We start from the raw sequence: 23765 nt of genomic DNA, 5'->3' as shown, positions 1-23765 counted from the left end.
CAGAGTTAAGACAACTCGATTATCAGCTGACTGGCAGCCGGCCTTGGCTGGCCATGGAGGCCGAAACGAGTGCACCCAAACGAACGATATTGAGGGATAAGGATCAGGAATCCTGCGATGTCTGTCACACAAAAACAACAACATCAACAAATTGATCAATTAAAAAGAAAATGAGATTGGTTTGTGAATAATTTCTTAATCTATTTTCATTTTGGACCGATGGAAATAACAATTTACTCTTGATAAACCACAATTAGGAGATATTTTCATTATTCTTGTTCACATTCGAGGTACCGCCATCTTGGTGCACTCGTTTCGGCCTCCATGAGCGAGAACCAATCAGAATTGGATTTTTTTTTAGGCCACTTTCAGCCGAACCAAAAGTGAGTTGTCTTAACTCTGGGTATAAAGGGACTCTAGTTTTTACTAGAGTCCTTTATACCCAGAGTAACGACAACTCGATTATCAGCTGACTGGCAGCCGACCTTGGCTGGCCATGGAGGCCGAAACTAGTGCACTCAAACGAACGATATTGGGGGATAAGGATCAGGAATCCTGCGATGTCTGTCACACAGAAACAACAACATCAACAAATTGATCAATTATAAAGAAAATGAGATTGGTTTGTGAATAATTTCTTAATCTATTTTCATTTTGGACCGATGGCAATAACAATTTACTCTTGATAAACCACAATTAGGTAATATTTTCATTATTCTTGTTCACATACGAGGTACCGCCATCTTGGTGCACTAGTTTCGGCCTCCATGAGCGAGAACCAATCAGAATTGGATTTTTTTTTAGGCCACTTTCAGCCCAATCCTGGCCCAACCAAAAGTGAGTTGTCGTAACTCTGGGTATAAAGGGACTCTAGTAAAAACATACGAATAGCCATACGCTGTTTATGAAGGCACTCTAGGACACCCTGTGGTTACTCTATACCACTCTATCGAATCACCTCACCAGCCTATTTTTTGTGACCAATGAAATGGCGGCCCACAAAGAATGGAAGTTTATCTTGAGAACCGGGAAAACGTGATCGGACATGTGACCCAGTTATCTAGGTTAGGTTTGGATTCGATAGTGAATACTAGAGTACCTGTATAGGGAGAGTAGCGACAGATCGGTTCATGGAGGGCTTAGGGCCCAAAAGTGCAGCCACCCTTCTGAGCAACTTCAAACACATAAAATTTATTCACTGCCAGCCTACTGATTTCAATTCTAACCAAGATGGCTAAGAATGTAAATAAATGAGCGTTCTTTCGCAAAAATAAGTAAATTTATGCAAAAAGTAAACCAAATACATGCTTTCTAAACGACGGTTCGTAACAATTGTATTTGTAAATCGCTCTGGACATTCGAAATTCATAGGTTGGCTGCCCTTTTGGGCCCTAACTTTATTCGCGGAGGCATCGGTGAAGGCCTGATGGACTTTCGGAGTTTCAGATCTGTCGCTACTCTCCCTATACAGGTACTCTAGTGAATACTGGTACGTCTGCGCAGGGTGGCAAAATTTCATGAAATTTAAAATCGTGAAATTTCACGTGAAATATTTCCGGAAATTTCCGAAATTTATGAAATATATGAAAAATTGAAGTAAAATTGCTCGAAATTGATCATAATGATGTAAAACAGTCAGAAGGCCTCTTAATGCCTGTTTTTATAACAAACAACTATTTTATTCACTTTGTTTGGAATGTAGGGAATAATTTTTTTTCTGGCTCTAATATGGGTACGTTGGCAGACAGGGAGACTCCATAGCTGCCTCTAGGACTGTTAGAGGGTAAAGAACATAGAGTAAGAAAGGGTATGACAGCAAGGCTCAATGGCACACCGACACTAAGTGGATTGACCTGCGGGAAGCTACCAATGAATTCTGCCAATGAATGTTGACACCAGAAGAGAAACATCTGAGGCACCCGGTGGCTGTCGTTCAGGGGTTCTCAAACATGCATTGCAATGTTTCCAAGGTGCGCCGCTAGGCGCTATATAACCTTAGTTTCTTACGTGAAGTCCAGCCAGCACGTTATGTACATACATACGTTAAAGAATTACTTGTCAATATTACTTGCAGTAACATAGTAACGAGTAGTTGCATAGTTTGAATTTATGGTGCAGGCTTCAATTTCGTATAATCCACATAATTTAACGAGCTTACTAGCGGCTCGCGTGTCCGTTACGGCATTGGGGAAGAGGAGAGACACTTAATTTAAGCTTTCGCATGCGTCCTTCATCCTTATAATTTTCAAATACTTAAAAGCCGAGCATAATATCTCTGACGAAAGAATACATGGTCCAAATTAAGACACTACCACGACCTGCAGTAAAAAACTGAGTTCCTACTTGTATTTCACCCAAAATTGTAAATAAAAATATTTTTTAAAAACCCCTGTTGCTAAGCGGCATGGTTTTTTTCCGTGGGGTTGTCGGCAATTACTTAAGTAGGGGAGACTTTTCTTTTTGTGGTCCGCGCATTTACCGCTGCATCAGTGTTTTTTCCGTAGAGTTTTCAAATATTTAGTAATCCATCATTTAGGCACTGGTATGCATCTTTACTTAATTTCAGTTCAAAATATTCACAATTTCTCGAGTTTTCACGAACCCCCCCCCCCCCTCCCGAACCGCTATCCCCGCCAATAAAAAATATATAAAAGGCCGCTGGTGCATAACTCGTGAGATGCGATTTTACTGAAATTCTATAGCAAACCAGTCTTAGTAGGCTTTTAACTCAATTTGAATAAGTTCAGCTTGTGAAATATTGATTTTTACTCGGCGAGTTGTAGCGACATCCCCCCCCCCCCCAGCCCTTCCGGCCCCTAAAACTAGAGATTGTAATTATTACGGGCCATATTTTACTGAAATTCGATGATAAACCAGTCTTGGTGCGTCTCTAAATAGATAGGTACCATCAAAATTTCAGCGAAAATATCTTATGAGGCACCATTTTGCTGGAAAGTAAGATATGCTTCACGATGAGATTGCACACATTTTTCAGGGGCTGCGTATGCAACCCGCAACAAACATCCGAAACTTTGGAATTTGACTTAAATCTTTTCCCTCTCTAAATTACATAGGTACATAATACATTATTGACAATGTCTGCTTATCAAGACTTATTGGGTGCTTTGTAAAACTTTTAAAATATTCCAAAGAATTATTCATTTTAAAGTTCCATGAAGTTTTTAGGTAATCTCCAGCGACGCTGACAGAAGACCCTTCAACACCTATTGCTTCAAACTAATTGGGCAGCGGATTGGAATTATGAGGATGGTTTTCTCCGCAATATCACTTCGAAAAGGATAAGAAAGTACAAAAGGACATTCTGTCCTAAACTCGATACGTATCAAATAATGTGCAAAAATGCAAAAAGGAAAGGCGCAATTAGCAAAAGATCAAAAAAACCTTTCTATGATTCCTCGAAAAATTTCAAATCCGCCTATTTTTATGTCTAAAAAGTTAAAAGAGCTGGAATTTACAATGAAATCAATTGACATTTCATAATTATTACACGTTAAGGCTTATGCCGCACGGGCCGCCGGAATGGCGCCCTGGGCTCACCAATAAATCGAGAACCTGGCGGGTGTAATGAAATAAATGTAATTTTAAAACGCGAAATAAAAAGTTTACGAAACTTGGTCAAAATATCCCGGATACCATCAGCTTTCATCGAAAGTATAGTCTCACACCGCACGGGGCGCCGGAAGGGCGCCAGGGACTCACCAATAAATCCAAACGTGAATTTGAATTTCCCGCCCATTTTCAAATGAATGTAATTTAAAAACGCAAAATAGAAAGTTTACGAAAATTGGTCAAAATACGTAAAATACCATCAACTTTTATCATAAATTTAGTCTCACACCGCACGGGGCGTCGGAAGGGCGCTATAAACTCACCAATAAATCAGGAGCCGGAATTCGAATTTCCTGCCCATTTTCAAATGAATGTACTATAAAAACGCAAAATAGAAAGTTTACGAAACTTGGTCAAAACATCCCGGGTAACACCAGCATTCATCGAAAGTATAGTCTCACACCGCACGGGGCGCCGGAAGGGCGCCAGGGACTCGCAAATAAATCCAAAACGTGAATTCGAATTTCCCGCCGAATTTTAAATGAATGTAATTTAAAAACGCAAAATAGAAAGTTTACGAAACTTGGTCAAAAAACGCAAAATACCATCAGCTTTTATCACAAATTTAGTCTGACACCGCACGGGGCGCCGGAAGGGCGCCAGGGACTCACCAATAAATCCAAAACGTGAATTCGAATTTCCCGCCGACTTTTAAATGAATGTAATTTAAAAACGCAAAATAGAAAGTTTACGAAACTTGGTTGAAATATCCCGGATACCACCAGCTTTCATCGAATGTATAGTCTCACACCGCACGGGGCGCCGGAAGGGCGCCAGGGACTCGCCAATAAATCCAAAACGTGAATTCGAATTTCCCGCCGAATTTTAAATGAATGCAATTTAAAAACGCAAAATAGAAAGTTTACGAAACTTGGTCAAAACACGCAAAATATCATCAACTTTCAGTGCAAGTTTAGTCTCACGCCGCACGGGGCGCCGGAAGGGCGCTATAAACTCACCAATAAACCCAAAACGTGAATTCGAATTTCCCGCCGAATTTTAAATGAATGTAATTTCAAAACGCAAAATAGAAAGTTTACGAAACTTGGTTGAAATATCCCGGATACCACCAGCTTTCATCGAATGTATAGTCTCACACCGCACGGGGCGCCGGAAGGGCGCCAGGGACTCGCCAATATATCCAAAACGTGAATTCGAATTTCCCGCCGAATTTTAAATGAATGTAATTTAAAAACGCAAAATAGAAAGTTTACGAAATTTGGTCAAAACACGCAAAATACCATCAGCTTTTATCACAAATTTAGTCTGACACCGCACGGGGCGCCGGAAGGGCGCCAGGGACTCACCAATAATTCCAAAACGTGAATTCGAATTTCCCGCCGAATTTTAAATGAATGCAATTTAAAAACGCAAAATAGAAAGTTTACGAAACTTGGTCAAAACACGCAAAATATCATCAACTTTCAGTGCAAGTTTAGTCTCACGCCGCACGGGGCGCCGGAAGGGCGCTATAAACTCACCAATAAACCCAAATCCTGAATTTTAATTTCCTGCCTGATTTCAAATGAATGTAATTTTGAAACGCATAATAGAAAGTTGACGAAACTTGGTCAAAATACGTAAAATATCATCAACTTTCAGCGCAAGTTTAGTCTTACACCGCACGGGGCGCCGGAAGGGCGCCAGGGACTCACCAATGAATCAAAAACCGGAATTTGAATTTCCCGCCGAATTTGAAATGAATGTTATTTAAAAACGCAAAATAGAAAGTTGACGAAACTTGGTCAAAATATCCCCGATACCATCAACTTTAAGCACATGTATAGGTTCATACCGCACGGGGCACCGGAAGGGCGCTATAAACTCACCAATAAATCAGGAACTGGAATTCGAATTTCCCGCCGAATTTTAAATGAATGTAATTTAAAAACGCAAAATAGAAAGTTTACGAAACTTGGTCAAAACATCCCGGATACCACCAGCTTTCATCGAAAGTATAGTCTCACACCGCACGGGGCGCCGGAAGGGCGCCAGGGACTCACCAATAAATCCAAAACGTGAATTCGAATTTCCCGCCGAATTTTAAATGAAAGGAATTTAAAAACGAAAAGTAGAAAGTTTACGAAACTTGGTCAAAACACGCAAAATACCATCAGCTTATATCACAAATTTAGTCTCACACCGCACGGGGCGCCGGAAGGGCGCCAGGGACTCACCAATGAATCAGGAACCGGAATTCGAATTTCCCGCCCAATTTTAAATGAATGTAATTTTGAAACGCATAATAGAAAGTTGACGAAACTTGGTCAAAACACGCAAAATATCATCAACTTTCAGTGCAAGTTTAGTCTAACACCGCACGGGGCGCCGGAAGGGCGCCAGGGACTCACCAATGAATCAAAAACCGGAATTTGACTTTCCCGCCGAATTTTAAATTTATGTCATTTTAAAACGCAAAATAGAAAGTTGACGAAACTTGGTCAAAATATCCCCGATACCATCAACTTTAAGCACATGTATAGGTTCATACCGCACGGGGCGCCGGAAGGGCGCTATAAACTCACCAATAAACCCAAAACCTGAATTTGAATTTCCTGCCCGATTTCAAATGAATGTAATTTTGAAACGCATAATAGAAAGTTGACGAAACTTGGTCAAAACACGCAAAATATCATCAACTTTCAGTGCAAGTTTAGTCTTACACCGCACGGGGCGCCGGAAGGGCGCCAGGGACTCACCAATGAATCAGGAACCGGAATTCGAATTTCCCGCCCATTTTCAAATGAATGTAATTTAAAAACGCAAAATAGAAAGTTGACGAAACTTGGTCAAAACACGCAAAATATCATCAACTTTTATCACAAATTTAGTCTCACACCGCACGGGGCGCCGGAAGGGCGCTATAAACTCACCAATAAATCCAAAACCTGAGTTTGAATTTCCCGCCGAATTTCAAATTAATTAATTCCCGCCGTTATTCGCATAAACGTCGGTTGTCTGGCGGGAAATTTGAACGTAATTGTGATGCAGTGGTAAAAGGAAAGCGGCCTTTACTCGCCTCGTGTGGTAGAAGCAGAAAAAAAAGAAAAGAAAAAAAAAAGATGATCACACAATGATATTTCGTTTGGCAGAAGAGTTTAATTTCAGTAATTTCTTGAGGACTTTTTATGTTACCCTCAACGATTGATTATCCAATATTTTCAAGTGATACTTGGAATTTTCAAAATATTTTTTGAATAATATTGCAAATGAACATTAGGAAAAATAATGTATACTATGGGCACCTGACTACTATTATTCTATAAAAGAAGCTCATGAAACTGTTCAATATTCCAAATAAATGGTTCAGCGCGGTAAGAGAATAATATCTTGAAATAAAAGTTCAGAATATTTCGAATATTTTGAGAAAATCAATTGAACTTCATGTTTCATTTTCTAAAGCAAGTTTTAATTAAAATTAGGGTGACTATCCGAATTAAGTCTCCTAATTTATTTTCAGATGTGCCTACTGCACCCATCTTGCGGCTTGTGTATCAGTCTTATTGGAAAGGAATGTGGATTGAACGCTTAATACTTTGAAAATTTGTTATAAGTTTTCTAGGTTCCTTTTTGATTAGTTGAAATTAAAAGGAAAATTCGAAAGGATCGACTCAATAAAAAAAAAAAAAAAAAAAAAAAAAAAAAAAAAAAAAAAAAAAAAAATCTGGAGTGGCCTTCTTGTGCTCTTTGCAGTTTGTGGCTTAATGCAGAATGAAAGCTGCACTGGGAAAAAGTTCTCAGGGATCCAGAGTCCGAACTCTAAAGAAATTTTGACATGAGTAAATACTCTTGATTCAATGTGATTTTTGCTTGAATCGAGAGCCCAGTTACTTTAGGCGGATTTCATTTTGAATCTAGCAAAAATCCAATTAAATCAAAAGTATTTTTTCTTGTCTAATTTTTTAAAAGTCTGGACTCTGGATCCAAGAGCATTTATTTTCCAGTGTGACCTTAATACGATATTTTGAGCAATTTTTATGATTTTTCTCTGTTGTGTTATTCATTTATATCCAGTTAAACTTTTGCGTAAAATTCAAATATAGGTATTCAAAACACAGATCTCTTGGCGGGTACAGAAACAAATTGTTGGAGGAATTATGAAATTTGCCGGGAACATGGAAGCGAGTCGTAAGTGCAGTCCTGGATGAGCCTCAAGACACATAGGATCTTGTACTAACCATGGATCATACAGAAATGCATTAACAGCTCTCTTCGCTATCACAACAGATTTAAGCACATCTGTCGCTCAACCCTTCAATGTAGTGCTGTGCTTGCATACTGTCTCTTCTTGTTTTAATGGGCATCCTATGAAAGGAGACTTAGGTGAAAAAAATTAATCGAAAGTGAAAAATAAAAGAACTGAAGAAGAAAAATGCTCCTCCACAATCTTCACTTATTTTTTTTGTTTTTGACAAGAAAGTAATTTTATGCACAAATTTAGATTATTTATGCTTCATTATCTCTCCTTAGGACATTTTGAGTTTCTTGTGCTAAGTAAGATGTTTCATGAACATTCTCAAATTCACTTGACACTTGGAATTAGCGAATAAAAAAAAAACCTCAATTATACCTAGTGGGATGAATGAATGCATCAGAGATGAAAGTACATACTGATATGATTTTATTTAAAAAAAAATGGGTAACAAGGCAAAATTATGCTTGAATCCAGATCCAAACTAAAATTGAGCCTGTGAATTTCCTTCTTTCTTGTCAAAGACTCATTTTCGGTAATGATTTAGGGGTGCAATTATTTACAATGGAGATAGTTTGTGAAAAAATTAATACTTGTCATGGTGTATGTTGTATGTACAATTGATACGTACATTGACTAATTCCAAATTTGCACAGTGGTACGTAGCAAATGAGAGATTTCTTCCTGACTACATGGCGATAAGAAACCTGAGTGAATTCCAGGGAAATAACTAATTAACATATCACTAGGAAGAGTTTAAGTACAGGCTCTTCAGATCCAGTGTCTTTTTTTTTCACAAAATATTTACGACACTTTGCACCAAGTTTTCAAAGAGGACAAACTAATAATTCACAGCACATTTAGAACAACATCTCCATACACACAGATGTGTGCAGGGAGTTGAAAATTAAATTTTTAAGTAACAATAACAATAATCTGTACATGAACTAGTATTAACTTGGTGCGCTAGTATTACCTAAAAATAAATTGCTTTCTGACTAAATGACAAAAAAAAGGATATTGGTAACAATTGAAGAAAACAGACTAATTAGCACACCAGTGGATAAGGCTCAGGGACTATATTGCTTCAGAACCATCGCTTTTTCTTCCTCACCAATTATTTACGTCACTTTGCATCAAGATTCCAATAAAAAGGAACTAATGAGTTTGATATACTTACAAGTTTGTCACCTTCGTACAAATAGTATCGGATGAAAAGTCACATTGAACAACACAACTTTTAAAGCAAACACTACAGCAGGAAAGTCATGGTAACACTGAATATTTGAATCTATTTATCTTCAATGGAGCATTAAAAGACACTCAGAAAAAGGTTTACTGATTATAAATTATTTATGAGACAGGAAAATAATTGCTAACTGTCCCTAGTATGATGTGCATAAGTCAATACAGAGAACTACATTCTAGGAAGTAAACAATTCGATAGTAAAGACACTTATTGCCATGAAACTACTGAGGCTTGAAATAAAGATAGTTGCATCAATTTTCTCTTCCTTATTTTCTTGATGAACACGGCTAATAAGGAGTTACTCATACCAACCATGCCCTGATAGCAATGATTGCCTACGAGTTGATATTTAGGTGAAAAAAGGAAATTTCTCAGGATCTGCCTGTAATATATCACAAACATAGGTCATTGCCAGAGACTACAGGCTGAGGATACACAAGTCAAAGGCAAAGAAAAGAAAGGCTCAACAATGCCGGGGCTACAAAGACCCGAGATAGGGCAATCATGAGGCGTATGTAAAATCACTTTTGATTACAATAAGAACAGAATTTTTTCAAAATATGCATACAATATACAATCAAAATATCAGATTCCAAAATTTTTAAACACCGAAATTTGGAAACAAATGCTGGTATGTAGGGCAGAGAATCTCTGAGGCATGTTAAATAAATTGATGAAGATTGTTTTGAAGATAAAAACATTTAAAACGTTAATATGGCAGTACATAATCACAAGAGCCGAGAAATAAGGAAACGGCCCGGTACGTTTGGAATTCTTTCACGTGCTTCTTAATAGCACAATCTAAGATTAGCAAGCTCTGTAAGGATTTTTCAATAAATACGTAAAATGGACTACACAAGATTCTAAAATGACTAAAATTATTAAGTACTACTAAAACTCACTTGCATTTAAAATAAATAAAATTGGACTGGTTTCGAGGGCATTTCTTCCTCTTCAGTGAACACCAACTGCCGGTGTTCACTGAAGATGAAGGAAAGCCTTTAAAACTAGTCCAATTTTATTTATTGTAAGCGAAAGTGAGTTTTAATGGATCTTAATAATTTTAGTCATTTCAGTAAGATGTGGTCATTTTTGGTCACAAAGATTTACGTAAAACTGACAAGGTTGCAAAGGTCAAAACTTCAAAAGAAGTAATTGTCATTGGCAATTTTTATGGCAAAAGAGGATGCTGTATTGGCTGCAAAGTTATCAGATCATTCTGTGAAGATGTGCTCAATGACGGCGAAAATTACATTTTTAAAGTATAAGAGCAGAGTGAGTTAAACATTTTTAAACAGATTCAATCAACTCAAAATACCCATACTAGGCTCAATGGACTTGAAGGTTAAAATAAATTATCGACTCTGTAATAACAAAGCAGATGCAAACAATGAGGATGAAGAAGGTGGACATGTGTTGAGGGTTTTCTTGTAGCAGATATCATTATTTCCTCAAAACAGAAGTAGTATCTTATTTAAAGTTAGCACTGAAATTCAACGTTCAGAGATTCACATAGCCTTTAGAAATCTTTTGATGTGAGCATCATACGTGGAATGTCAGCAGCACTGAGATTTGCTGCTCTCAAGGCTTGGCTAACATCTTCTGATGTGAAGCTGCGTTTTGGGAGAACCTGTGGGCAAAAATTGATAACATTAAAATATTATAAAGGCAAGATGTAATGCATTTTACAGAGGGATTTGATTTAAGGTGCGTTGTTTTGGCGTGATTTTCTTGTTTTATTATTACTCAGCGCCTTCTTGTTTCTATCTTTACCTACGAAACCGAGTTATTTTTGGCAAAAATTTCTGGTCAATGAGGTAAGATAAGCATGAGAAAACACAAATCTCAAAGATAGTAAGTATGTAAATTAGAAAAAACTTCAAAGATAGCAGGTGTGTCAACTAAATAAATAATATTAGAAAGTCTTTTAAATTAAAAACTGAATTTCCTTAAATACTTTAAAAGTGAGCTGTCGTGAAATAGACTTTTTACTTGCGTAAAAGAGACACCACAATAATTAAAATATCAGTTGCAGCTGTAGGAAAAAATTTTGATAAATTTTAACGGTAGGACTACTTCACTTATGATCCTAACTACAATTTCCTAAATTTTGTACAAAATCCTGCGAGCGAGTTGGGGAAAAATATCAATTTTAGAACATTCCTGCCCTGGGCTCGATAAAAGAAATCTGAACCTTCTTTTGTTAGATACATAACATGCATAAAAGTCGTTTCTGCAACGCACTGTAGCATTTTGCAACACCGCTCTGCGTTCTGTAGACACATGAATTTAATATTTGATGCAACCCTTTGAGTCATCTGCAGCCTTTATTTGAAGTTATGATTTTCACACAGGAATAAACAAACACTGCAAAGGAGCAATAATAGTGGTGTAAGAATAATTCTAATTTTTGCAGAAAAACATTGCATTTCAACACCACTCCAAGAAACACTGAAAAAAATTTTAAGTTTTCAAGAATTTGAGACACATCAACTCAAAGAGGTGTATTGTTGGCTTGAGGCTCGAGGGATCTTTGTGGCGATTTTTATAAATTTACATGCTATTCCACGGATTTTGTCATAGAGATGTGTGAAAAGTTGACCAACCCCTACTTGGTGTATAGACATCAAAATGCACAACTTTGGAGACGATGCTCTCAAAACTTAAAAACTTGACATCCACTGTTGATACATGTATGGCTAGACATCGGAAAATTTCACCGCTGCGATTCGCCGCGGAATTTTTAAAATGTGCTTAGGAATTTGAAAACCAGACAGAAGCACCGATCAGAAACACCCTGATCACGAAAATATAAAGCGAAATAACGCGAAATCTGCCATTTTCCGGATTTATCGCGAAATCGCGCGGAATCGGCGAAATCACCGCGGAATCATCCAAATTTATCCGCGAAATTGGCGAAATCCGTACATTTTCGTGAAATTTACGTATGTATGCTTGTAAGACGAAGTTTGCCGCGCTTTTTTTCAAAATAAGAAATTACGGAGTTGTTTCTGAGCATTGGTCGTCATTGGCTACAAGCTATCGACGTTCGCCAATGGCATCAAAATACTAATGAAAGAAAGGGCGGCAACCAAGGCATAAACATGACCTCAAATAATTTTAACATGTGATCATGTGAAAGCTATATTTTAAACTGTCAAACGCAAAAAGCGCTACAAAAATAACGGCGAAATCAGCAAAATTAACAGCGAAATTCGGGGAAAATAACCGCGAAAACGGGGAAAAATAAAAGCGAAATTTTCCAATGTCTGCATATGGCTTCAGATTATGCTTAGCTTAAGATTTACTTCTAAAAAGGAGAGTCAAATATTACCATTTTTCCGCACTTTAGCAATTCAGCAGTCAGCATACATATGAAAGAGCATAACAATACGGCCATGCATCTGAAAGAATCAAGAGAAAGTGTAAGTGACAACGGTGAATTTGCAAGGGTCTGAAATCTGATGAATTTCATGTTTAAGTGGAAACTTTTAAGGGAACTGAACACGAAGATACCCTTGATTCGTAAATTGAGCAATTATTAGAGGAGATATGACAAAATAACCGATCCTGCTAAAATACATGTGTTTAAATGGGAAATGCCGCCCGATGACGTCAAACGGCAGCACATTTTCTCACTTTTAAATCGATCTTTCTCCAATTTCCCATGTCAGAAAAAAATTATGAAAAATACTGCGAACTCAGCTCATTAGGCACTTTCAGACGAAGCAATTACATTTTTTTGTGCAAAGTCTCCACTGAATAGGGCTCAGTGGACATTCAGGTTGATAGGGGTTCATGTAAGATGTTGTCTTAAAGGTTTTTTAAATGTCAGATTTAGATTTCAAGAAGTCCCATTACAGATACGAGACGTTAAATACGGACATCGCTTAAAAATAATTATTTCAGTTCAAAATGGCAATTTTTTTGAACATTAGCTTCTCCTTACAGCAAATAGTGTCAAAGAATCCATTATCAGTACTGATTGACTATCGCAAATTGCTCTTTTGCTTCAAAATCAGGGTTGGCGACGCGTCACCAACCAGACATTTTTGACCTTTAAAGTCTCATGTCATTGAATGTTATCATATTGCATCATATTTTTTAGCATGGATAAGTTCAGAGACATCATTTCTATTGATGTATTAACTTGGTTTTTAATTGTTTCGCCCTAAGTCGTTTATAACCCGTTTCATTGTCGTTTCATTGTAATTGACCTGTACAATAGCTCTACCAGGAGCTTACATTTCTGTACCAAAGATCAAATAAATAAATAAATAAATAAACCCACGGCAATACGACTATTCCTCTTATCTTGAAATCAACCATGTGTCATAAATTATTACCTGAATTTGATGGGCGATACAGTTTTGAGACAGACATTCACTCCCTGTGAATCCCATTATCTGAACATAACTTTAAAGGAAACTTAAAATGTCTCTGATCAAAAAAATTTTAGTTATACCATAGTAAGTAGCCTGAATACTAGGATTCTCTTCAGGGATAGTTTAGTATTTGCTGTTCTATTATTATCTTTTACCTCATGCAATAATAGTACCTACTGTGCTAAACTTTTGCGGGTCCTACGGTTATGCTAGAAGTTTCTGTGGTTGGGGCATCCATGAATTTAAGTGATGCTACAGATGGAAAAAAAGGAAGAAAAAGTTTTTGATAATTTCTTACCTGATTTCGATCCTATCTCCAAACCAGGGAATTAAGGCTTTAGATCTATGCACTGAACTTCGAAACTTATATTCTTTACTCTGCATTGCTTTTTTCATAGTTCGGCTGCTCATAGAGTTGTCTTGCAGTTACCGTTCTCCACGACAATGTAAGTAGAAAGAGGAATTGGACGAGCTGTATTGAATGTTAGGCAATTCTTAGACCCTGAAATACATTGGTAATTTGAATTAGACACAGTTACAGCAGTATTCACTTAATTATTCCTGGTATATTATGATATAATATGTAGTAATGATTTTGGAAAGAATGAGCAAACCAATGGTAGGTAGGGTTCCAAGTTGACCTAAAATAATGTTCCAGAAATGACTATAAATTCTCTTGTGGTCTTCACGATATATCTCTTCTAATACTATATGTTATGCTTGATATAACATTTGTATAACTCTTCACGCTGAGATAATGTTCCTTCAATAAAAAAACATGGGCAGGTATTCTCAGTCATTAGTAGGTTAGTTTAGAAAGAGTGAAGCTGTGTTGTTGAAGTAGATAAATCTGATTCCGTTTGGTTTTCCTGTTTGCAAACGCAACCTCACGGTCCCCATTAATCTCCAGCAGGCTGATTATTGAAAGTTTAAAGCAAACCCCATAAGATATCGTATTGCGATATATTGCATGGTTAAGATAGGGCTAAGTCTTGTCGTGTCGGACAGAAGGAGTTTCAATAATCCGGCCACAGAGGTTGATTAGCGTTCAATAGAACTGTTAGACATTCATATTTACCCGCACAAGTCATCGTGTAATTCAAACGGAGTCCAACAACAACAACCGCTTGTGATTAGGTAATTCCATTTAAAAACAGTCCCAAATAGTTAACTTCGACAACGCAGCTTCATTTCTTGTATGCTGTCCCTTTTTCATGCACATGGTCTCACTCAGTATTTTCATGCATGCATATCACAAAAAACTTACCTTCTGAAGTCCTGATGCGACACCATGGAAATTAAGCTGCACTTGTAGGAATTGAATCAGTACTAATAAAGAAACACAAACACTCAAGGCGAGGACATTGAGGACAGTTGCAGGGCGGCTCACCACCAACAACATTGACATTTGAAATCCAGATCCTGCTTTCAAGGTAGCAGAACTGGGACTCTAGCAGAACTTCAGGATAGATTTGGATTGGAGGCATTTCTTACTTCATAGAAATTAGTAAACTTCACAATAGTATTACATTTTTATTTACTGCCATTTCCCTTTGAATTATAGGCAAACTAAAGACTCACAATCAGTGCACTGCTACACGCGATTTCAGCTTGAAAACATATAAGTAAAAGTAACCGTTCGATGTCGTTCAAATTTACATGCAAATGCAACCCATGCCGTTGCCCATGCTTCTGGTTCTGGTGAATTCTTATCAGTATTCATTTGGGATTGGGAACCACTCATTGCCACTATATGTTTACATTTTGTTTCGATATATATCGATATGTACTGGGTGTTCAAAAAGTAGTAGTTTCTTGGCAGGGATCTTCATTGGCAGCTTCACGGACGTGTGGATTGCACTTTGCAAGAAGGAACCAAGAGCATTCCAATGTTGCTAAGATTGTGCAACTTTATTTGCCTTGCAAATAAACACAGATTATCTAAACTAATTTTATCTTTACCCCCAGGAAACTATAACTTAAAGACGAAAATTACCTTTGTAAATTTAATTTTTTCCATGATTTCAGTAATATTATTGAATGAATATAAGATACACAATCTTAACAACATTGGAATGCTCTTGGTTCCTTTTTGCAAAATGCAATCCAAGTATGGGGATGGGGCTGAAGTCCCTCATTTTTTTGGAGAATCTTAAATAAAATAAATTCGAGTACATTATTTTTAGAGCGAATTTGTGAGAAACATGATTTTGCAACGTCTGAATTGAAGTGTAAACAAACAAGTTTGAGGTTAGGTTTTCAGTCTAGACTGGAAGAGGGAGGGTCAGGGGGTATACATTCCATGCTTGTAGCAGTTGTAGCCCTATAAGAGAAAAAGTAATAATGAAGCAAAGGGGCTCTACAATGATTATGAATGATGCAGAATCCGTTCACGAACTTATAAATTGATTTTTGTTTCATTATAAAGGATAAAATTAGAAAATTTCGTAAATTTCATAAATTTCACAGGCTCGTGAAATTTCATGAAATATTTCACGGAAATTTCCAATCTTTCATAAGTTTCTTACCTTACATGCCACCCTGCGTCTGCGTCCAGAAACAATCTGCGTCTAAGTCAGGTCTAAGTGCCGAAGTGCTCCTCAATATCGTAATCCCACCGATTCATCACGCATCGTTTTCATATATTTATTTTGAATATTCATGTTAAAGAACCTCAGCAGTGTCAGTACCTCTCTGAAGTCTCCGACTTCGTGTACCAATTCATTGTTTGGCTGCAAAATTCACTGGTAAATTCCTTGGGGTTTCTTTCTAAATCAGGATTTTTCTTTCCGTTCAAATTATTTTCCTACAGGAAAGTCCATACATGAAGCTCAGACTTACCTCTGAAATTGATTCATTTCCTGTAAAATTGGGGTTTTTAAAATATTTTGTCCTGTAATGTTAGGCTTTCTAGTCCAGGCCTAAGAAGACTTAGTAATCACAAACTGACCAGTCCTTTTCGCTGAGCAGTGACAAAATCGTGACTGGGAATACTGGCCCATCAGAGCTCGGATCGGTCAATTTTAGTTGTTTGCTCTGTGATCAGGGCTACCGAACTCAAAATCACCCTATATATCAATTGGGATTTTTCCAGTTTTCCTGCCTGTCGCAGTTTGCGGCTGCTGCTAAGTGTTTCAAATAAGTACGCAAGTTTAGCATCATGCATAATGCTGTAAAGGACACAAACATAGGGTCGATCCTTCCTGGAGTTTTTACATGAAGCTAATCTACCTTCTGTAGTGAGTGCAATTTGCAGCCATCTGGCTCATAAGTGCCGTAACGCCTGCCTGTAAAGTTACCGATTTGGTAGTTCTCAAATCAATTGAGTTCACTGACATGCCTTATACACCTGGAAAGCTACGGTTCTTTACAGAAATTTGAGATAGTATTTATCATCAATCATTGAGACTTAAGAAAAAACAGATTTAGTGTTAGAATTGTTCTACAGAGCCTGACCTAAGTTGCTACAAAGCCAGATTTGTGCACAAGATACAAATTCTTGCATGAATTTCCAGGGATGCTGAAACTTCTTCAAAGCAAAAATTAGTCGCAATCTTAGCTTCAATATTTTGTCACTCCTCAGAAATGTCTGAAGCATGAGTACAAGCGTAAAATTTCAAGAATCAGCATAGTTTTTCATGTTTTTCTCATTGCTCATTTCAAAGAAGGTTTTTGAATCAAAATTTTCTCAAGCCTTGCGCCCCTAACCTTTTTCAACCTCAGCCATCGGTAGGTGTGTTGGAGCGAGAGTATTGAAATAGCACAGAAAAATAAGAACATTTTGTGACATGGTTTGACTAACGACGACATGTATGAGATAAATTACTAAAGTACGACATAGGTTATAGATCTGATCTTGACCAACTGCTAAGGTGAAACCACCAGTTACAGACACCCGCAAAATTGTGACCAGTTATAGACACCCTTCGTCTAAATATGGTAATAATAAGAAAGAAGTGACTCGGTTCTTTGTGTTGTTGTTTTTAATTCAACTCACTTGAGAATGTGGGTTGAATTAAAAACAACACACAAAGAACCGAGTCACTTCTTTCTTATTAATACCATATTTAGACGAAGGGTGTCTATAACTGGTCACATTTTTGCGGGTGTCTGTAACTGGTGGTTTCACCTTAAGGCCCAACAAACCACGAAGTACCTACCAACCTTGATATAAATACTTTAAACAAGGACAAATTATTGCTAGGTTCCAACAAGGTGCATGACATTAGGTAATGCAATTACAAGCAGCTACATAGCTCTGCAAATTGCAAGACTCCAGAAAGGTAATACGATAGGATTTTTATCAACCTGTTTTGTGAGAGAGTAATTATCCATTATTAATTACAGAAAGGTTAGTAGAATTGCTCCAACCAATCACCAAACAAATAGGAACTAACTAATTTTCTCAAAGTGCCATAATTTAATCACCTGTAACTATTGATGAGCTAAAACTGGATTTTTGTCCCTATACCCGTAACATTTTGTTTATCCATTTCTTCTGGTAGAAAAAAGTGCAAGAACGTCGCTTAATCATTCTTTCGTAGTAAGTAAGTAACTCTATAAAAGTAGTGAAATAAAGTTCTTGCATTTGTTTTTATTTAACAGGCTATACATAGTTAGATGAGGGCAGTTATTTTGCTTGCTTTGCTCCTCAATGCACTGTTCAAAAGTGCCCCTCTTCCTTTACAGAAATAAACACTTCTTTCCGACTGAATCTTTGCTACCAGTCTGTGAATCGTTGCTTTTTCTGTAGAATCTCTTCTGATTTCCATATCCTTTTTTCAGTTCAAAAATGGCGACCAGAAAACTTCTCTGCTGTGCGAATCTGCCGTTCCTGTTCCCGGAGGAAGGAGATCTACTTCCTCGCTTTAATGCAGCAAGCAAGTGTGGATTTAAAGCAGTAGAGTTCCCATTTCCAGAAGAACTGAATGCAGCCGATGTAGCTCATAGTATGAAGGAAAACAACCTGACTGTGGTGATGATGAACTCAAGTAAATCGGGAAGTATAAATGGATTTGCAGCAATCCCAGGCATGGAAGCCCAGTTTCTAACCTCTCTCAGCAAGTCTGTCGAGTTTTGTAAAGCTCTAAACTGCTCTAAATTACATGTAGTTGCTGGCGTTGTAGAAAAACCATCTGTGGACCATGACCAAACGTATGAGAAGAACATTAGGATGGCAGTGGATATTTGTGAAAAAAAAGGTACGTTACTCAGGTAAAGTCACAGCAACCCTTTAAAGTAGCCAGGATATCCTGTGATATTCTGATATTCACATGAACTCTACTCGCATAGCAAGTGGCTGCTGCAAATGTCGCAAAATTGTTGCCTCAACAATTGTTACTCAGGTAACATTTCGACAATCTGTCTGAAACCACATGCTGTTTGAATATCATGGCTCACAAATTCAACTGTCCCCTGAACATGAGAATTTTGTCAATACTGTATAGATATGATACAAAAGCAATATGGAACTTACAATTAGTTATTAGGTGTTCTGAGGGGATGCCCAGTGAAAGGATGGTCAAAGGGGCTTTTAAATGAAATTAGGGAGTGTGAACTCCCTGAATGGCTCCGGGAGGACAGGTATTGTGATGGTTAGGTGTCGCGGAGCATTAGAGAGCTCTCTCAAAGCAGCTCCTATTTGTATGTATATTGGTCAAACAATATACAGCTGTAAAGTACTCTTGGCCTACTAAAAAAACGTCAGGTGGTGAATGATAAGCTTCTCAGTGAAAAATTTGTACAAGCATTTTAGGACCTAGAGAGATGAAAATCAGGAAAATTTAAATAGCCAGATATTCAAAGTAAACTGGGCAATTAGTTCAATCCAAAAGGGATTGTCTCTTTCCATGTTAGTTTTTTACATAGATCTGAATCAGATTTATAAGTATACATCTGGTGGCTGAAGACTGAAGTATTTGATGGGCTTACATTTTGCTTCACATCATTCTTAATTTGCTGAGACGTGTTATAATTTGTTTCAGGGATTACAGTTTTAATTGAGCCTATCAGCCCAACGGCATTGCCTAACTACTACCTAAATAATTTTGATAGAGCTGTTGCATTAATCAAGAAAATAAATAACCCATTTTTAAAGCTGCAAGTAGACTTCTTTCATCTGCAATTAATGAAGGGCAACTTAGCAAATAACATTAAAGACTGGTTTCCATTGATTGGTCACATTCAAGTAGCCCAAGTTCCGGATCGAAATGAGCCTGACACTCCTGGTGAAATCAATTTTCATTATATCTTTGATTTGTTGTCGGAATTAAAGTACAAGGAATGGATTGGGTTTGAATACAAGCCTGCTACTGTTGGTAATGTTGCTGCTGGACTGGGTTTTTTGGATAAGATGGATCTTACAATTTAGAAAGAAACTTTTGACTTCTCACTTAACCAAGAGCTGGAAGCCCTTGATTATCAGAGACCTTACAACATCACTATTTTGTAGCATGAAAAGTCTGTTGTAATACAATAAATCCTGTAGGAACAGGCCTCCAGAAGCGAAGATGCATTTAAATTCAGTCCTATATCAAATCATCCCATTGCAAGATTGAAATGCCTTTTTTTTAAAAAAAATTTGGAAATGAATTGCGTCCCTGCGTAGAACTGTCCAAAATAATTGTAACCAAAGTTGATCGTGAGGATTTACATTCATAAAACAATGTAATCAATCACCTAAATCAGTGTCTTTACCTACCAAGAAGGGAGCGGGAGGGTAAAGAGGGAGGGCATCAATTTAATTTATCCCCCCATCTCCTTCCAATAGAAAAATATGCAAATGAAAAAGTCCTTTGCAGTGTCATAGCATCAAAATTTACATCTGTATAGATGCTGTCGGAAGTTGGAAAAATCGTGGTCAAGCCTGCTCAAAAAAGGTACTCTTTGACTTTTCACAAGTTTTAACACTTATCTTGTGTAATTTTGACTCCTCAAGATCACATTTCTGATGTGAAACGGAGAGAGCAGTTAGTGCATTTCTGTATGAGCCATGGTTAGCACATGTTTTTATGTGTCTTGAGGTTCTTCCCAGCATGCAATCACTGCTCTCTTCACTATCACGGCAGATATGTATAAATCTGAAAACTTAACGAAATTCTGCTTATACTGAAGCTAATTCCAGGTCCTACGCCTGTCAAGACCGCTACTACGATTTTTCAAATGTTTGCTGCCTCTTAGGGTGAATCTAAGTGATCAAAGGGTGAGATGCCAGATCCACCACTACTTTGCACTGCCGCGCAGTTTGTGTCTTTGAAGGGATAATTATCGTAATGTTCACATTGATGCACACACTGATCCATAATGTACAGCATACTGTGTTAGTATTAATGATACTGTACAGTGCAAGTTGAAATATGGCAATGCCGTGAGAGCAAAAATTAATACGTATACTATAAGCTGAGCTCTTTTTAGATTTTTCATAACCTCTGGTGCACCCTTATTAAATGAATGTGCACTGCAAGTGAATTGTTCTCATTCCAAATATTCCTTTATCCCAACGGGTTATGGGCCCAGTGTATTCTTTTAATACTTACTTACTAGTGTAAAGCATTTCGCCCGTACTCTTAAAATGGACCTAAAATCCGTAAAATATTATACAGGCCTTTGACGGGAAAAAACGCAGCGTCTGTAAGGTTAGAATTCAGAAATTCTGTTAATCAAGAAAATGTGATGGATGTGAATGTTTAGATGATTCAAAGGTAAATCATCGCCACATGAATTCCTGCAATAAGCGATTGAGAAAACAGTCGATGCTTGGCGATACAGAAATTGAAAAGTTCAACTTGTGCTGGGATTGAAGAGCATTCCAGTAATATTAGCAACAGAAAATTAGATGTGCGACGTTTTTTTGAGTTTGCTGATCTCAGACAGTGAATGCAAAAATATAAGATGGAGAATGACGACAACAACTGAGAAGACATAAATGACTGGATAAACATGCATCATGGAGTCTGGTCTCAAAACTATTCTGGAAGACGTTTGGTTCTGCCCTGAAATACCACAAAATTGGTTAAAAATACAAAAATTTGGAAAGCTGATAATGAAAGATATTCTCGTCAAAATAGAAGACAACATTTTTAAGGGAAGTATCGTTGTCTTTTGTGGTAAGGCTTTTTAGAATTATAATATTGATGAGAAATTACTGGTCATTATTCCGACAAGGAAAAGATTTGAGAGTGAAAGCCATACACCGACTGAGATAATAAAATTTACTATCGAGTTGAAAGATCGTCGAATATGTGCGCATACTGGCCTCATTTAAAACGTATCGCACGAAATGATAATTTATGTGAGTTGCAAAAATAGTAAAATTTGCCTATCCTTGACGATTTAAAGATGGAAATTATGACAAATTAGACCTTTTAAAATGCACTTTAGTTTGCAAATTTCGCTGAATTTTTGGGAATTAGAGGTCAGAGATGAGACGGGATTTTAACTTTGAAGTTTAATATGGCTGACTGTAGTGCCCACTTCCAAGTAAATTAGATTTTGCATTTAATTCAGTTGAAGGGAACCCTCTCAGAACCTCATTGGGTGTTTGATGTACATAATGATATGCACAAGATCTGATTTGTGCGCTGCAATAAGTATTTAATGCAGATATACAAGCAAGAACAATAAGATCTTGTGGCAATACTTAAATAAGGGTGTTAAGGTACCTATAAAGCTCAAGGAATTTGAAATTGACCTAATTGTCCAATTGACCTAATTGAATTGTTGTTGTTGTTCTGATTGGGCAACAGATGAAAACAATAGAAAGAGCACAACGTGTGACATCCAAATCTTGTCGCAAAAATTACATTGGGAGAATCTCAGCATTTTTTTTTTTTTTGGTTTGAATTGGGCATGTTTTCTTCTATACTGTGTTTATGACAGAAATCAAATTTGAGACGAAACTAAACAGTTCGTGTCCAGAAAGGTATCACGCTTTGTTTGAGTCACCAAAAATCCACAAACCGAGCAGTAAAATGGCATCACTAAGCGAATGGTGAAACCCGTAATAGATAAAGCTTGGGTAATGTTCATTGCAGTAAAATTATATGAGGCATTTCACAAATGTATATAAAGTGTGGGATGCGGAGAAGAAAATGTTTGTCTCAGAGTATAGTAATTATCGATGAGACAAAGAACCTAGACCTGTGTTAAAGTGCTCTGTGGATGCAGAGAATGAGATGAAAAACTGATGCATCTAACTGTGAGTCAAAATCAGATCTCATGCAAGAAAAACTGATGCATCTGACCGTGAGTCAAAATCAGATCTCATGCAAGAAAAACTGATGCATCTGACTGTGAGTCAAAATCAGATCTCATGCAAGAAAAACTGATGCATCTGACTGTGAGTCAAAATCAGAACTTCATGAGGAACCACGAGCGTCAACTGAGATAAGTAAAAGCTCAGAGAATGGATGTCTAGCTCTCTAAAGAAGAAAACAGGGTGTTGTCAAGACCCATGTGGAGATGGATGAATAGAGGATGGAATCTCTATGGGTGCGTTTAGCTCACCGATTATAATCCAAGGTGATTTTTGATCAAACATGAAGCGTGGAAAGAGAAAATGAATTTTGTGTGAGTCATGTAATCGGCAAGATACATTACATAATATCGAGATTCGTAGTAAAATTTCGAGTGACCGAAAGTTAGTCAATAGGAAACTAATGAATCTGAAAATTATAGTGAATAGGAAACCAATAAATCTGGTAATAAAATCAGAATTGTTCTTAAACTTGATACTTTAGTTAACTCTGGAAAAGGAACCGAGTTAAGGAAATTATAAGTCTTGTGAGCGACTCAAAAGCAAATAATTGGTGTATAGTCCAAAACTTACTCAAACTCTAGACGTGATGCGTGCTTGAAACAGAAGAGAATGTGAAAGTAAAATGGAGGGAAACTCTATGATAATCTTAACTTCTGAGCACTTAAATTAAAAACTATCATAAGCACAGTAATGCCATCGACGTGATGAAGTTAAAATGGAAATACTGAAATAATTTTGAAGTGAGAGACGGATCACTAAGATTGCAATAGTATTGCAAAGAATTAAAAAAGCCACGAAAGATCAAAACACATTGATGATAAATATCATATTATAGGGAGCAGATTGTTAAAAGAGTAATTGAAGCAAAATATTTTCCTACAGGTAATCAACTGGATGATTTGTTAACAAAACCTGTGTCTGTTTGCAAATTCAAGAAACTGATTGTGAGACCGGGACTCAGACTTCAGCGAGATCAAAATTTGAAGTTCAAGTCAAAATTCGTCGAGAAAATTCTATCTGTGATGTTTGTTTTAGAATAAGGTCTGGTGAGGT

The 23765-nt window shown here is 37.2% G+C and overlaps 2 protein-coding genes across 2 annotated transcripts; one reads left to right on the top strand and one right to left on the bottom strand.

Moving 5' to 3' along the window:
- Positions 1-1379: 1379 nt before the first annotated feature.
- Gip (hydroxypyruvate isomerase-like protein Gip) lies at positions 1380-20918 on the top strand. Its single transcript, XM_072296223.1, has 4 exons — positions 1380-1499; positions 16005-16203; positions 18242-18657; positions 19441-20918. Exons 2-4 carry the CDS (start codon positions 16118-16120, stop codon positions 19824-19826), a joined length of 888 nt encoding a protein of 295 aa, XP_072152324.1. The 5' UTR covers positions 1380-1499; positions 16005-16117; the 3' UTR covers positions 19827-20918.
- On the bottom strand, positions 8235-15279 carry LOC109034977 (uncharacterized). Its single transcript, XM_072296225.1, has 4 exons — positions 14724-15279; positions 13755-13958; positions 12406-12475; positions 8235-10701 (listed from the first exon to the last, which is right to left on the bottom strand). Exons 2-4 carry the CDS (start codon positions 13865-13867, stop codon positions 10591-10593), a joined length of 294 nt encoding a protein of 97 aa, XP_072152326.1. The 5' UTR covers positions 13868-13958; positions 14724-15279; the 3' UTR covers positions 8235-10590.
- Positions 20919-23765: the final 2847 nt, after the last annotated feature.

This window comes from Bemisia tabaci, chromosome 2 (genome assembly GCF_918797505.1).
Source record: "Bemisia tabaci chromosome 2, PGI_BMITA_v3".
In the NCBI taxonomy this organism is placed as follows: Eukaryota; Metazoa; Arthropoda; class Insecta; order Hemiptera; family Aleyrodidae; genus Bemisia; species Bemisia tabaci.
This window is presented reverse-complemented; position numbering and strand designations above follow the sequence as displayed.

Coding starts and splice junctions, on each gene's coding strand:
- LOC109034977 (XM_072296225.1), bottom strand. CDS start 13,867: ATGAGCAGCCGAACTATGAAAAAAGCAATGCAGAGTAAAGAATATAAG. Junction 12,476..13,754: donor GGAGATAGGATCGAAATCAG/GTAAGAAATTAT, acceptor TGATTCTTTCAG/ATGCATGGCCGTATTGTTAT. Junction 10,702..12,405: donor TGCTAAAGTGCGGAAAAATG/GTAATATTTGAC, acceptor TTTTGCCCACAG/GTTCTCCCAAAACGCAGCTT.
- Gip (XM_072296223.1), top strand. CDS start 16,118: ATGTTAAAGAACCTCAGCAGTGTCAGTACCTCTCTGAAGTCTCCGACT. Junction 16,204..18,241: donor TTTGGCTGCAAAATTCACTG/GTAAATTCCTTG, acceptor TCCTTTTTTCAG/TTCAAAAATGGCGACCAGAA. Junction 18,658..19,440: donor GGATATTTGTGAAAAAAAAG/GTACGTTACTCA, acceptor AATTTGTTTCAG/GGATTACAGTTTTAATTGAG.